The sequence below is a fragment of the Enhydra lutris genome, unplaced genomic scaffold (genome assembly GCF_002288905.1).
Source record: "Enhydra lutris kenyoni isolate GAN:26980312 unplaced genomic scaffold, ASM228890v2 scaffoldscaffold4, whole genome shotgun sequence".
Classification (NCBI taxonomy): Eukaryota; Metazoa; Chordata; class Mammalia; order Carnivora; family Mustelidae; genus Enhydra; species Enhydra lutris.
This window is the reverse complement of record NW_019154088.1, coordinates 1,345,653-1,361,354: the sequence shown is the minus strand read 5'-3', so window position 1 is coordinate 1,361,354 and position 15,702 is coordinate 1,345,653. Positions and strand designations below refer to the sequence as shown.

The 15,702-nt window shown below is 36.5% G+C and overlaps 1 protein-coding gene across 1 annotated transcript; it reads right to left on the bottom strand.

Annotated features, from left to right (window-relative positions):
- Positions 1–13,261: 13,261 nt before the first annotated feature.
- On the bottom strand, positions 13,262–14,288 carry LOC111161796 (olfactory receptor 4K15). The gene has a single exon (XM_022525762.1). The coding sequence runs from the start codon at positions 14,234–14,236 to the stop codon at positions 13,262–13,264; it is 975 nt and encodes a 324-aa protein (XP_022381470.1). The 5' UTR covers positions 14,237–14,288.
- Positions 14,289–15,702: the final 1,414 nt, after the last annotated feature.

Here is a 15,702-nt window from a genome sequence, read left to right as displayed (position 1 = left end):
TGAAAAGGGAGAGATCACAACTAACACCAAGGAAGTAGAAACAATCATCCGAAGTTATTATCAACAGTTATATGCCAATAAGCTAAGCAACCTAGATGAAATGGATGCATTCCTGGAAAACTGTAAACTCCCAAAATTGAACCAGAAAGAAATCGACAACCTAAATAGACCGATATCTAGTAACGAGATTGAAGCAGTGATCAAAAACCTCCCAAAAAACAAGAGCCCAGGACGTGACAGATTCCCTGGGGAATTCTACCAAACTTTCAAAGAAGAAATAACACCTATTCTCCTGAAGCTGTTTCAAAAAATGGAAGCAGAAGGAAAACTTCCAGACTCTTTCTATGAAGCCAGCATTACCCTGATCCCCAAACCAGGCAAAGACCCTACCAAAAAGGAGAATTTCAGACCAATATCACTGATGAATATGGATGCTAAGATTCTCAACAAGATCCTAGCAAACAGGATCCAACGGCACATTAAAAAGATTATCCACCATGATCAGGTGGGATTCATTCCTGGGCTACAAGGATGGTTCAACATTCGCAAATCAATCACTGTGATAGAACAAATCAGTAACAGAAGAGAGAAGAACCACATGGTCCTCTCAATTGATGCAGAAAAAGCATTTGACAAAATCCAGCACCCGTTCCTGATTAAAACGCTTCAAAGTATAGGGAAAGAGGGAACATTCCTGAACTTCATAAAATCTATCTATGAAAGACCCACAGCAAATATCATCCTCAATGGGAAAAAGCTTGCAGCCTTCCCGTTGAGTTCAGGAACACGACAAGGATGCCCACTCTCACCACTCTTGTTCAACATAGTATTAGAAGTCCTAGCAACAGCAATCAGACAACAAAGAGAAATAAAAGGTATCCAAATTGGCAATGAAGAAGTCAAACTCTCTCTCTTCGCAGATGACATGATTCTTTATATGGAAAACCCAAAAGACTCCACCCCCAAACTACTAGAACTCATACAGCAATTCAGTAACGTGGCAGGATACACAGTCAATGTACAGAAATCAGTGGCTTTCTTATACACTAACAATGAAAATACAGGAAGGGAAATTAGAGAATCGATTCCATTGACTATAGCACCAAGACCCATAAGATACCTGGGAATAAACCTAACCAAAGAGGTAAACAATCTGTACTCGAGGAACTACAGAACACTCATGAAAGAAATTGAAGAAGACACCAAAAGATGGAAGACCATTCCATGCTCTTGGATCGGAAGAATAAACATAGTTAAAATGTCTATACTGCCTAAAGCAATCTATACTTTTAATGCCATTCCAATCCAAATTCCACCAGTATTCTTCAAAGAGCTGGAGCAAATAATCCAAAAATTTTTATGGAACCTGAAGTGACCCTGAATCGCTAAGGAAATGTTGAAAAACAAAAATAAAACTGGGGGCATCACGTTACCTGATTTCAAGCTTTACTACAAAGCTGTGATCACCAAGACAGCATGGTACTGGCACAAAAACAGACACATAGACAGAGGAACAGAGTAGAGAGCCCAGATATGGACCCTCAACTCTATGGTCAGTTAATCTTTGACAAAACAGGGAAAAATATACAGTGGAAAAAAGTCTCTTCAATAAATGGTGCTGGGAAGACTGGGTAGCTATATGTAGAAGAATGAAACTCGACCATTCTCTTACACTGTACACAAAGATAAACTCAAAATGGATAAAAGACCTCAATGTGAGACAGGAATCCATCAGAATCCTACAGGAGAAAATAGGCAGTAACCTCTTTGATATCAGCCACAGCAACTTCTTTCAAGATATGTCTCCAAAGGCAAAGGAAACTAAAGTGAAAATAAACTTTTGGGACTTCATCAAGATCAAAACCTTCTGCACAGCAAAGGAAACAGTCAAGAAAACAAAGAGGCAACGCACGGAATGGGAGAAGATATTTGCAAATGACAGTACAGACAAAAGTTTGATATCAAGGATCTATAAAGAACTCCTCAAACTCAACACACACAAAACAGATAATCATATCAAAAAATGGGCAGAAGATATGAACAGACACTTCTCCAATGAAGACATACAAATGGCTATCAGACACATGAAAAATGTTCATCATCACTAGCCATCAGGGAGATTCAAATTAAAACCACATTGAGACACCACCTTACACCAGTTAGAATGGCCAAAATCAGCAAGACAGGAAACAACATGTGTTGGAGGGGATGTGGAGAAAGGGGAACCCTCTTACACTGTTGGTGGGAATGCAAGTTGGTGCAGCCTCTTTGGAGAACAGTGTGGAGATTCCTCAAGAAATTAAAAATAGAGTTTCCCTATGACCCTGCAATTGCACTACTGGATATTTACCCCAAAGATACAGATGGAGTGAAAAGAAGGGCCATCTGTACCCCAATGTTTATAGCAGCAATGGCCACGGTCTCCAAACTGTGGAAAGAACCAAGATGCCCTTCAACGGATGAATGGATAAGGAAGATGTGGTCCATATACACTATGGAGTATTATGCCTCCCTCAGAAAGGATGAATACCCAACTTTTGTAGCAACATGGACGGGACTGGAAGAGATTATGCTGAGTGAAATAAGTTAAGCAGAGAGAGTCAATTATCATATGGTTTCACTTATTTGTGGAGCATAACAAATAGCATGGAGGACATGGGGAGTTAGGAGAAGGCATTTGGGGGAGATTGGAAGGGGAGGTGAACAATGAGAGACTATGGACTCTGAAAAACAATCTGAAGGGTTTGAAGAGGTGGGGGGGTGGGAGGTTGGGGGAACCAGGTGGTGGGTATTAGAGAGGGCACGGATTGCATGGTGCACTGGGTGTGGTACAAAAACAATGAATACTGTTATGCTGAAAATAAATTTAAAAAATGAATATTAAAAAAAAAGTTATGTATGCCGAATTTAAATGATGAACATTTTGTCATGTGTCTATTAGCCATTTGTATGTCTTCTTTGGAGAAGTGTCGGTTCATATCTTCGGCCCATTTTTTGATGTGATTATCTGTTTTGTGTTTGTTGAGTTTGAGGAGTTCTTTATAGATCTTGGATATCAGCCCTTTTTTTGTGATGTCATTTGCAAATATCTTCTCCATGGGTTGCCTCTTTGTTTTTCTTCTGTGGGTTGCCTCTTTGTTTTGTTGACTGTTTCTTTTGCTGTGCAGAAGCTTTTGATCTTGATGAAGTCCCAAAAGTTCATTTTTGGTTTTGTTTCCTTTGCCTTTGGAAACATATCTTGAAAAAAGTTGCTATGGCCATTATCAAATAGGTTAGTGCCTATGTTCTCCTCTAGGATTTTGATAGATTCCTGCCTCGCATTGAGATCTTTTATCCATTTCTTTTTTTTTAAGATTTTATTTATTTATTTGACAGACAGAGATCACAAGTAGGCAGAGACAGGCAGAGAGATAGATGGGGAAGCAGGCTCCCTGCTGAGCAGAGAGCCTGATGTAGTGCTCGATTCCAGAACCCTGGGATCATGACCTGAGACAAAGGCAAAGCTTTAACCCACTGAGCCACCAGGCACCCCCTTTTATCCATTTCGAGTTTATCTTTGTGTATGGTATAAGAGAATGGTCAAGTTTCATCCTTCTACACATAGCTGTCCAATTTTCCCAGAACCATTTATTGAAGAGACTGTCTTTTTCCACTGTATATTTTTTCCTGCTTTGTCAAAGGTTATTTGACCATAGAGTTGAGGGTCCATATCTGGGCTCTCTACTCTGTTCCACTGGTCTATGTGTCTGTTTTTGTGCCAGTACCATGCTGTCTTGGTGATCACAGCTTTGTAGTAAAGCTTGAAATCAGGTAACGTGATTCCCCCAGTTTTATTTTTGTTTTTCAACATTTCCTTAGCAATTTGGGATCTCCTCTGGTTCCATACAAATTTTAGGATTGTTTGTTCCAGCTCTTTGAAAAATGCCGGTGTAATTTTGATCAGGATGGCATTGAAAGTATAGATTTCTCTAAGCAGTATAGACATTTTAACAATGTTTATTCTTCCAATCCAAGAGCATGGAATGGTCTTCCATCTGTTTGTGTCTTCTTCAATTTATTTCATGAGTGTTCTGTAGTTCCTCGAGTACAGATTGTTTACCTCTTTGGTTAGGTTTATTCCCAGGTATCTTATTGTTCTTGGTGCTATAGTAAATGGAATCGATTCTCTAATTTCCCTTTCTATATTTTCATTGTTAGCGTATAAGAAAGCAACTGATTTCTGTACATTGATTTTGAATCCTGCCACATTATTGAATTGCTGTATGAGTTCTGGTAGTTTGAGGGTGGAGTCTTCTCAGAACACAGTACTTTGAAACTGGAAGTTAACCACAAGTAAAAGTTTGGAAGGAATTCAAATAGTTGGAAGCTAAAGACCACCCTGCTTAAGAATGTTGGGATCAACCAGGAAATCAAAGAAGAACTTAAATAATTCATGGAAACCAATGAGAATGAAAACACTTCGGTCCAGAACTTATGGGATATGGCAAAGGCAGTCCTAAGGGAGAAATACATAGCAATCCAAGCCTCCCTCAAAAAAATTGAAAAGTCCAGAATACATCAGCTGTCTCTACACCTTAAAGAACTGAAGAATTAACAACAAATTAAGCCAACTCCACACACAAGAAGGGAAATAATTAAGATTAGAGCAGAGATCAATGAGACAGAAACTAGAGATACAGTAGAACACATCAATGAAACTAGAAGCTGGTTTTTTGAAAGAATCAATAAGATCAATAAACCATTGACCAAACTAATCCAAAAGAAAAGAGAGAGGACTCAAATTAATAAAATGATGGATGAAAAGGGAGAGATCACAACTAACATCAAGGAAACAGAAACAGTCATCAGAAATTATTATCAACAGTTATGTGCCAGTAAGTTGAGCAACCTAGATGAAATGGATGAATTCCTGGAAACCTATACACTTCTAAAAATGAATCAGGAAGAAATTGACAACCTGAATAGACCAATATCTGGAAACAAGATTGAAGCAGTGATCATAAAACCTCCCAAAAAACAAGAGCCCAAGACCTGACGGATTCCCTGGAGAATTCTACCAAACATTCAAAGAAGAAATAAGACCTATTCTCTTGAAGCTGTTTCAAAAAGTAGAAACAGAAGGAAAACTTCCTGACTCTTTTTATGAAACCAGCATTATCCTGATCTGCAAACCAGGCAAAGACCCCACCAAAAAGGAGAATTTCAGACCAATATCCCTGATGAATATGGATGCCAAGATTCTCAACATGATTCTAGCTAATAGGATACAACAGTACATTAAAAAGATTATCCACCATGACCAGGTGGGATTTATCCATGGGATGCAAGGGTGATTCAGCATTTGCAAATCAATGTGATAGAACAAATCAATAAAAGAAGTGTGAAGAACCACATGGTCCTCTCAATTGATGCAGAAAAAGCATTTGACAAGATACAGCTTTCATTCCTGATTAAAATGATTCAAAATATAGGGATAGAGGGAACATTCCTCAACTTCATAAAATCTATCTGAAAAACCCACAGCAAATATCATCCTCCATGGGGAAATGCTGATATCATCCCCTTTATTTTTTTAAATTTTTTAAATTTATTTTCAGCGCAACAGTATTCATTGTTTTTGCACCACACCCAGTGCTCTATGCAATCCGTGCCCTCTCCAATACCCACCACCTGGTTCCCCCAACCTCCCACCCCCGCCCCTTCAAAACCCTCAGATTGTTTTTCAGAGTCCATAGTCTCTCATGGTTCACCTCCCCTTCCAATTTCCCTCAACTCCCTTCTCCTCTCTAACTCACCTTTCCTCCATGCTATTTGTTATGCTCCACAAATAAGTGAAACCATATGATAATTGACTCTCTCTGCTTGACTTATTTCACTCAGCATAATCTCTTCCAGTCCCGTCCATGTTGCTACAAAAGTTGGGTATTCATCCTTTCTGATGGAGACATAATACTTGTTTGTATTCTTTCAGGAAATATGTATTCAAATCCTTTGAGCACTTAAATTGAGTTATTTGTCTTTTTATTGCTGAATTGTAGAAAGTATAAATAACATATTTTAGACATAAGTCCCTTATCAGATATGTAATCTGCAATTATTTTCTCCTAATCTGTAGGCTTTTTACTTTCTTGAATATATCCTTTGAAGTTTTGACTTTTTTTATAGTTTTTAAATATGTTTTTAAATTTATTTTTATTTGAATTCAAGTTAGTTAACCAATATGTATTATTAGTTTCAGGGTAGAGTTTAGTGATTGATCAGTTGCATATAACACCAAGTGCTCAGTTTCCCATCCTTATGGCCTCCTTAATGCTCATTAGCCAATTATCCCATCCCCCCAACCACATCCCCTCCAAAACCTTTCAGTTTGTTCCCCATAGTTAAGAGTCTCTTTGGTTTGCCTCTGTGTTCTTACCTTATCTTATTTTTCCTTCCCTTCCCGTATGTTAATCTGTTTTGTTTCTTAAATTCCACAAATTTCACATGAGTGAAATCATATAGTAGTTGTCTTTCTCTGAATGACTTACTTCGCTTCACATGATACCCTCTAGTTTCACCCATGTTGTTGCAAATGGCAAGATTTCATTCTTTTTGATGGCTAAGTAATAATATTCCATTCTATATATGTCACATCATCTTTATCCTTTCATCCATCAGTGGACATCTGGGCTCTTTCCATATTTTGGCAATTGAGGACATTGCTGCTGTAAAAATTGAGGGGCATGTGTCCCTTTGAATCATTATTTTTGTATCCTTTGTTTTTTTTTTGGTTTGTTTTGTTTTGTTCTTTTTTTTTTAAGCCTTTGCATCTCTTTATTTTCTTAACATCTTTTATTTTTTTCAGTGTTCCAAGATTCATTGTTTATGCACCACACCCAGTGCTCCATGCAATATATACCCTCCATAATACCTACCACCAGGCTCACCCATACCTCCACCTCCCTCCCCTCCATAACCCTCAGTTTGTTTCTCAGAATCCACAGTCTCTCATCTTTCGTCTCCTCCTCCGATTTCCCCCAATTCACTTTTCCTATCTTTCTCCTAATGTCCTCCATGTTATTCCTTATACTCCTCAAGTAAATGAAACCATATGATAATTGACTTTCTCTGCTTGACTTATTTCATGCAGCATAATCTCCTCCAGTCCCGTTCATGTTGATACAAAAGTTGGGTATTCATCCTTTCTGATGGCTGTGTAAGATTTCGTTGTATATATGGACCACATCTTCTTTATCCATTTGTCTTTTGAAGGGTATCTCAGCTCTTTCCACAGTTTGGCTATTGTGGACATTGCTATTATGAACATTGGGGTATATATGGCCCTTCTTTTCACTACATCTGTACCTTTGGGGTAGATACCCAGTAGTGCAATTGTGGGGCCATAGGGTAGCTCTATTTTTAATTTTTTGAGGAATCTCCACTGTTTTCCAAAGTGGCTGCACCAACTTGCATTCCCACCAACAGTGGGAAAGGTCCTCTCCACATCCTCTCCACATCCTCCCCTACACTTGTTTCCTGTCCTGTTGATTTTGGCCATTCTAACTGGTATAAGGTCATATCTCAGTGTGGTTTTAATTTGAACTTCCCTGATGGCTAGTGATGCTGAAGAGTTTTCATATGTCTGTTAGCCATTTGTATGTCTTCTTTGGAGAAGTGTCTGTTCATGTCTTCTGCCCATTTTTTGACCTGATTACCTGTTTTTCGGTTGTTGAGTTTGAGTTCTTTGTATCCTTTGGATTAAATACATAATGGTGCTATTGCTTTTGATGTCAAGTATAAGAAACAATTCTCTATTCTATGGTCACAAAAATTACTCCTCTGGGTGTTTATATTATTTTTCAGTGCAGGTTATGTTTAGAACTTTTGAATTTATTTGGACATTTTAATAGGAATTTGTTAAGACTGAAATCATATGCAAGTTCCAAATAACTACTGTTTTTTAAAGATTTTTTTAAGGTAACTTTTTATTATTATTATTTTTATTTATTTATTTGTCAGAGAGAGAGAGAGCACAAGCAGAGGGAGCAGCAGTCAAAGCAGGCAGAGGGGGAAGCAGGCTCCCTGCTGAGCAAGCAGCCCGATGCAGGACTCAATCCCAGGATCCTGGGATCATGACCTGAGCTGAAGGCATCCGATTAACCAACTAAGCCACCCAGGTGTCCCTTTTTTTTTTTTTCTTTTCAGCATAACAGTATTCATTGTTTTTGCACCACACCCAGAGCTCCATGCAATCTGTGCCCTCTCTAATACCCACCACCTGGTTCCCCCAACCTCCCACCCCCACCCCTTCAAAACCCTCAGATTGTTTTTCAGGTCCATAGTCTTTCATGGTTCACCTCCCCTTCCAGTTTCCCTCAACTCCCTTCTCCTCTCCATCTCCCCTTGTCCTCCATTCTATTTTTTATGCTCCACAAACAAGTGAAACCATGTCCCTTTTTTTTTAAAAAAAGATTTTATTTATTTATTTGATAGACAGGAATCATAATTAGGCAGAAAGAGAGGAGGAAGCAGGCTCTCTGCTGAGCAGAGAGCCCAATGTGTGGCTTGATCCTGGGATCCTAGTATCATGACTTGAGCAGAAGGCAGAGGCTTAAGCCACTGAGCCACCCAGGCGCCCCCAAATAACTACTCTGAAGTAAAAGCTCCACAAGCACTTTTAGCATATTTGTATGTGTTTCACAGTTTATAAAGCCATATGAGTCACAGCATAATCATCTGTTTCTTGTTTTGTTGAAACAAGATAGTCTCTTCAAGATTATCTTATACCACATTTTCAAGTGAAACATTTGATTATTTCTTTCAGTTTGTCAAATCTTGATATAATCTTTTAAAACTAAATATTTGTAACATATATTGTGAATTATTACTTCTCCAAGACATTTGAAATGTTGGTTCAGGACTAGAGAATCGGATGAGAAATAAATTGTTGAGAAAAGGATACAAAAATAGGCCAATTGTGGAATATGACATAAAAGGGAGGGTAGAGTTAATAGATTTATTATAATAATTATGGTTAAATATCCTAATAATGTTCTTTAAATTAAGGAAAACAAGAGACAAGTAAGAAAAGGCTTTATTGTGTCTAAACTGTTAGTAATGTTTTTGAAGCTTTTGGTTCATTTTCCATCTATTGCTACATGAAGAATAATGTTCACATTTTCATATGTAACTCTTTGAAAACCATATTTTAATGATTTGATAAATTTGTCACCCTTTATTTTTTATAATTTGTATACTAGGGTTTTTTAATTGTGATATGTTGGTATAAATAAAATGTTATAATAGGAGCATTTTTGATGGTGGCCATCTTGATGAATATCACATGCTTATTGCTGTTTGAGGAAGGAATTAAAGCAGGTATTCACTTCATTCAGGTGACATTCTTGGGTTAAAGGGATGATGACTTCAAGGGTTTAGACTTGTTTCTGACATCAAGAGGTACACTTAAATATGGATAACTTTTTAAGTTTTTATTTAAAGTCCAATTAACTTACAATGTGGTATTAGTTTCAGGTATACAATATAGAGATTCAGCACTTCTGTACAATATGCAGTGCTTACCACACAAGTGCACTTCTTAATCCCCACCATCTCTTGTATGCCAGTCATACTTCAGTAAAGCTGTTTTTGGAAAAAGAAAGCAAAGGAAAATGGATTGGGTGTACATAGCATACTGTAAAAGGTATCCCTAATGTTTTTAGGCTGTGACACTGCCATCATTATGCTTATTTCTTCTTTCATGACTTGAGCCAAAACCAAGAATCAGGCACCCAACCAACTGAATCACCCAGGTGCCCATTAAGGATTTTTGTCATGAATGAATGATATACTGTCATTTTCCTGCTTCTATTAAGATGATTGTATGATTCTTATCTTCCCTTTTTTGATATGGTGTATTATGTTGATTGATTTACAAATACTAGACCATCCTTGCATCCCCAGAATAAATCCCACCTAATCATTGTGAATGATTTTTTTTATGTATTTTTGGATTTTGTTTGCAAATATTTTGTTAAGGATTTTTGCATCTGTGTAAATGAGGGATTTTGGCCTGTAGTTTGCTTTTTATTGTGGATTCTGTCTAGTTTGGCCTTGTAGAATGAATTTGGAAGCTTCTTCTAGTTCTTCATCTTTTTTTTTTAATTAATTTGAGAAGAGATGTTAACTATTTTTCTCTTCTTATATTTTAACTACAGTATAATTAACATATAGTGGTATATTAGTTTCAGGTGTACAATATAGTGATTCAACATTCTATTCATTACTGAGTGTTCGTCATGGTTAAGTGTACTCTTAATCCTCTTTACTGTTTCACCCATTGCCCCACCCACCTCTCTCTGGTAACCATTGACTTATTCTCTATATTTATGAATATGGTTTTTGTTTGTATCTTTTTTTTCTTTGTTCATTTGTTTTGTTTCTTTTGGTAGGGTCTTTAAGGTTTTCTGTATGTAGATCATGTCATTTTCAAATAGTGACAGTTGAACAACTTCTTTACCAGTATGGTTGCCTATTTTTTTTTTCTTGTCTGATTGCTATGGCTAGGGCTTCTAGTTCTATGAAGAATAAAAGGGGTGAAAGCAAACATCCTGGTCTTATCCCTGATCTCAGAAGGAGAGCTCTTAGGTTTTTACCATTGAGTATGATGTTAGGTATGGGTCTTTTCGTATATGGCCTTTATTATGTTGAAGTATGCTTCCTCTAAACCTACTTTGTTGAGGGTTTTTATCATGAATGGATATTGTACTTCGTCAAATGCCTTTTCTCCAACTTTTGAAGTGATAGAATGGTTTTTCTCATTTCTCTTGTTGATGCAATGTATCACGTATTATCTGTTCCTTATTTTTTTTATTATCTTTTTTAGAGAGGGGGAGAGAAAGAGGATGAAAGAATCTTAAGCAGATTCAATGTGCAGCATGGAGCCCAGTGTGGTTTCTGTCTCATAACCCTGAGATCATGACCTGAGTTGGTCCTTAACCAGCTCAGCCAGCCAGGCACCTCACTATTAACTGTTCTATAAATATTTGTTATAATTTCCCTGTGAATCCATCAAGTCCTGGGCTTTTATTTGTTGGGAATTTTGGGGTTGTTGATTTGATTTTGTTACTACTAGTTGTTCAGGTTTTTAATTTCTTCCTGTTTCATCATTGGAAAATGTTTTTAGGATGTTCAGTATATGTTTGTTGGGGATGTATCCATTTATTCTTGTCCATCCAATTTGTTAGCATATAATTTTTTATAGTATCCTCTTATACTCCTGTGTATTTCTGTAGTATCAGCTGATACTGTTCTTTCATTTCTGATTTCATTTATTTGTGTTCTTTCTTTTTTCTTGATTAGTCTGGCTATATATCTACCTATTTTAATTATCTTTTCAAAGAACTAGCTCTTGGTTTCATTGAACATTTCTATTTTTTTTACTCTGTATTTCATTTATTTCTACTCTAATATTTATTATTTCCTTTATTCTGTTAACTTTGGCCTTTGGTGTTCTTCTTTTAGGTGTAAGGTTAGATTGTTTATTTGATGGTTTTCTACTTTTTTTTTTTATTATTGCTATGTTCAGTTAGCCAACATGTAGTACATCATTGGTTTTTGATGTAGTGTTCAGTGATTCATTAGTTGCATATAACACCCAGTGCTCATCACAACATGTGCCCCCATTAATACCCATTATCCAGTTATCCAATCTCCCCAACCCCAAGGGGATTATATTAAGTGAAATAAGTCAAGCAGAGGAAGAAAATTATCATACAATTTCACTCCTATGTGGAACATAAGGAATAGCACAGAGACTTTTTAACTTTCTGTATGTAGCCCTGTATCACTATAAATGTCCCTCTTGGAATTGCTTTTGCCTTTAGGTCAATAATAAATTGGTACCCTCTATTTCAAAAGTGAGAACTTAATTTTTCTTTCAGTAATAATAGTTGTAGAATTCCTTTAGGAGATTCTAAAGATTGGAGTCTAGAAAACAGGTAACATTATAACAGATTATTAAAATAGAATACAGTAGAAAAATATAGGAAAAATGTGAATATAGTAAAATGTGAATATAAAAATAGAGTAAAAGTCTAAAATAAGTTATAATGAGTATTCCTAGAAATTCTTATTTTCATGAGTGATCATGGAGGAGGCATTTCATTGCTACCCCAAAGTTCTTGAAATAGGGTTCTGTCATTTTCTGGACCTGCATTATGCAATATAAAAATAAAATTATAGCTAAGTCTACATAGGAAAATGATTATTTCTACCAACTATTGATATGTAAAAAACTACCTTATCTGAAAAGACAGGAATTATGAATACCTATAGAGAGAGAGTGTGTTTTATATGAGCTTTCAGACTCCCATAATCAAGATGATAAGTGGTAAATAACTCATCTATGAAGTTCTCCAGATTATTTTATCAGTATTAAACATAAATTAAGAGGTGCCTAGTAGCTCATTGGGTTAGGCATTTGCCTTTGGGTCAGGTCATGATCCTTGAGGCCTGGGATCTAGCCCTGCATTTGGGTTCCCTGCTCAGCAGAGATTCTGCTTCTCTCTTTCTCTCTACCTCTGCCTTTCTCCCTGCTCATGCTGGACTCTCTCTCTCTCTCTCAAGTAAATAAATACAATCTGTTTATAAAAATAAACAGAAATTACCCCCAACTAAATGCAGCACACTCTGGTGAATAAATTTATTCAGCTAGTTGTTTCCATGAATAATATGTATTAAGAGGCAACATTGAAGAAGGATTTGTGAAAGTGTTGACTATAAATGCCTTTGCTGGATAGCCTTGCTATTTTACATGTTACTGTAACATTAACACCAATAATAGAATTGGCTTCATGTGTTCATTTACCTAGCACTGTGTGAAATGCAGTCTTATCTAGGTGTGTCATGTATATGTAAACAGATCTATTTTCTCTATTGTATAGGTAAATATACCTATTACTCCATAATTGGCATCTGAGTTTTGAGAAGAAGAGGTGCAGTTTATTTATTATATATGAGTAAATGCCATTTATAATGTATTCAAGGGCTGTATATTAAAAAAATTTTAAATAAAAAAGTATGAAATAGATATAGGACACACAAATAAGGCTAGAGATTCTAAATATCAGTAAGGTCCAATCTTTGGGTTTTATTATTATAATTACTCTTTCAATCAAATTGATCCACCCTTTCTTCTGGTCAAAATGATCTACTTTAACATCATAGTTATCCCATCTATAATTGTCTAGAGTCAAGGCTACAGTAGTTACATTGTATAAGTTTACTTTGTTTCCCAGAAAAGAACATTTCTTATGACAGTAGAAACCTGACCAGGCTTCAGGTACCGACTCTTCAGTTTTGCCATAGCTGCCTTCACTTCTTTGTTCCTTAGAGTGTAAATAACCGGGTTTAAGATGGGAGTAAAGATGGTGTAAAACACAGCAAGGACTTTGTCAACAGAATAACTGCTGAAGGGCCACACATAGATGAAGATGCATGGTCCAAAGAACAATGTGACCACAGTGATATGAGCAGTCAGTGTGGAGCGGGCCTTTGCCATGCTAGCAGAGGAGCGGTTCCTGACGGTGATAAGTATCACAGTGTAGGAGACAACCAAGAGGAGAAAGGAGCTCATAGAAAAAAAGCCGCTGTCTGCAACTATAAGTAGGCTGACAACATAAGTGTCTATGCAGGCCAGCTTTGTCACTAGAGGGAGATCACAGAAAAAACTGTCTACCTGATTTGGGCCACAAAAAGGCAAGTTAACAGTAAATGCCAACTGGCTAGTAGTATAGATGAAACCCACAAGCCAGAAGATGAGAACAAGTATAATACACACACGACGACTCATTATTGTCATGTAGTGGAGAGGTTTGCATATAGCAACGTAACGGTCATAAGCCATGGATACAAGAAGCACCATTTCACTGCCAGTGAAAAGGTGAACAAAGAAAATCTGGGCCAGGCAGGCATCAAACGAAATAGTCTTGTGCTCAACCAGAAAGTCTGCAATCATTTTGGGGGTAGCAAAAGAGGCAACGCATATATCTATAAAAGAGAGGTTCGCAAGCAGAAAGTACATGGGGGTATGAAGGCGGGAATCTGAGGTTACAGTGAGGATGATAAGAAAGTTTCCCAGCAGTATTGCTAGGTAAAGTAGTGAAAATACGAGAAACAAGAAAGGCTGGAGCTCCTGCGAATTAGAGAGCCCCAGCAACACAAACTCGGTCACCCAGGAATGATTTGTCTCATTCATTGACTTTGGGAGGAAGGTATCTTGTTACCTGAATAGGAGAGAAACAGAGATCAGTCAGTAAGCATGGGTTTCATTTCTCAGTTTCATGTCCTTCCTTAGAGATTCCAATTTCTGCTTATATTTTTGTATCTAAATTTTCATGCATCATTAAAAATTATATAGGCAACATAATAAAAGTAATAACGATGGATGGAAGAGAGAGTTTTGAGGTATTGGACGTTGGTATATCCAGTTATATGAATTTGAGGAATATAATCTACTTGCTTTACAAATGAAATTGAAAATCTGAAATGTTTTCTTGACATGATAGAAATCCAGTCTAAGAAATTACATAGACAAAATATGAACCATTTTTTTACAATAAAGTCTAACAATTTTTTGAATGGCTAACACAGAGGAAGATAGGATCAACAATGTTGATCCCAAAAGTGAGACACAAAAGTGTGTATACTATATGAACCTATTTAAATAAAGTTCAAAAATAGGCCATACTGATATATGATATTTAAAAAGCTCCTGGAGTGGTTATCCTGGAAGGGGAATAGGGACAGAAAGGTGACAGGAAGGGCTTCTGAGGTGCTGGTAATGTTCTGTTGCTTGATGTGGTTGATAGGCACAAGTGTTTGCTTTGTGAAAACTTACAAGATGTGCAAGATCTGCCAGGTGTACTTCTGTGCATATTTTATTTATTAATAAAAAATTCAAGAGATAATGAGAAACCATTACATGGTATGAGAACTCAGAGGCAGAATCATTGCCTTGAGTGATTAGGTCTTATTCCCTTCTCTGCTCAGTTATAAATTATATGAACTAAAACACAAAACCTAGCAAAACCCAAAGATCTAGAGCTTATTGGAACTCTTCCTCGAGTTGTGACTCATCTCTTTCTGGAGTTCTGTTTTATGAAAGAATCAAGTACATTTGTTCTTTTCAGTTTTTCCCTGATGTTAAGTTTCATTAACCTCAGCTATTGTTGCTAATAGCCACAGATGTATTATCGAATCATGACTGACATTTAATTTGTTGAGGCTTTTAAAAATTATAGTTATATTGTACAGTAGTATTCATAATAAGAAATTCAGACCATGAAAAAACATTGTTTCTTTTTTTGTTGTTCAGTTATTGTATATTCTATTTTATCAACACCTCTCCCTTTTATTTATACTTTTATAAGCTATCTAGAACTTGGAAACATTGTATAGTGAATAAGAAAAAGAAAATGTGAAATGTAAAGACATTTCTCTTTATATATCTAAATCACTTCTTTGGAAGGGAGTGTCTTTTATTTTACTGATATCTAATTATTTGCTGTTTTTTTTATATTAATGTCTTCTTAAATCTAATTGCAAATTGCCTAGTGTTTCCTTGAGTTTCACTGGAGGATTTACACATAAAGATAGGGCATGTGATGAATAATTTTAACTCTCAGGAGCCAAATTCAGGGACTCACCCCTATATTTCAAATC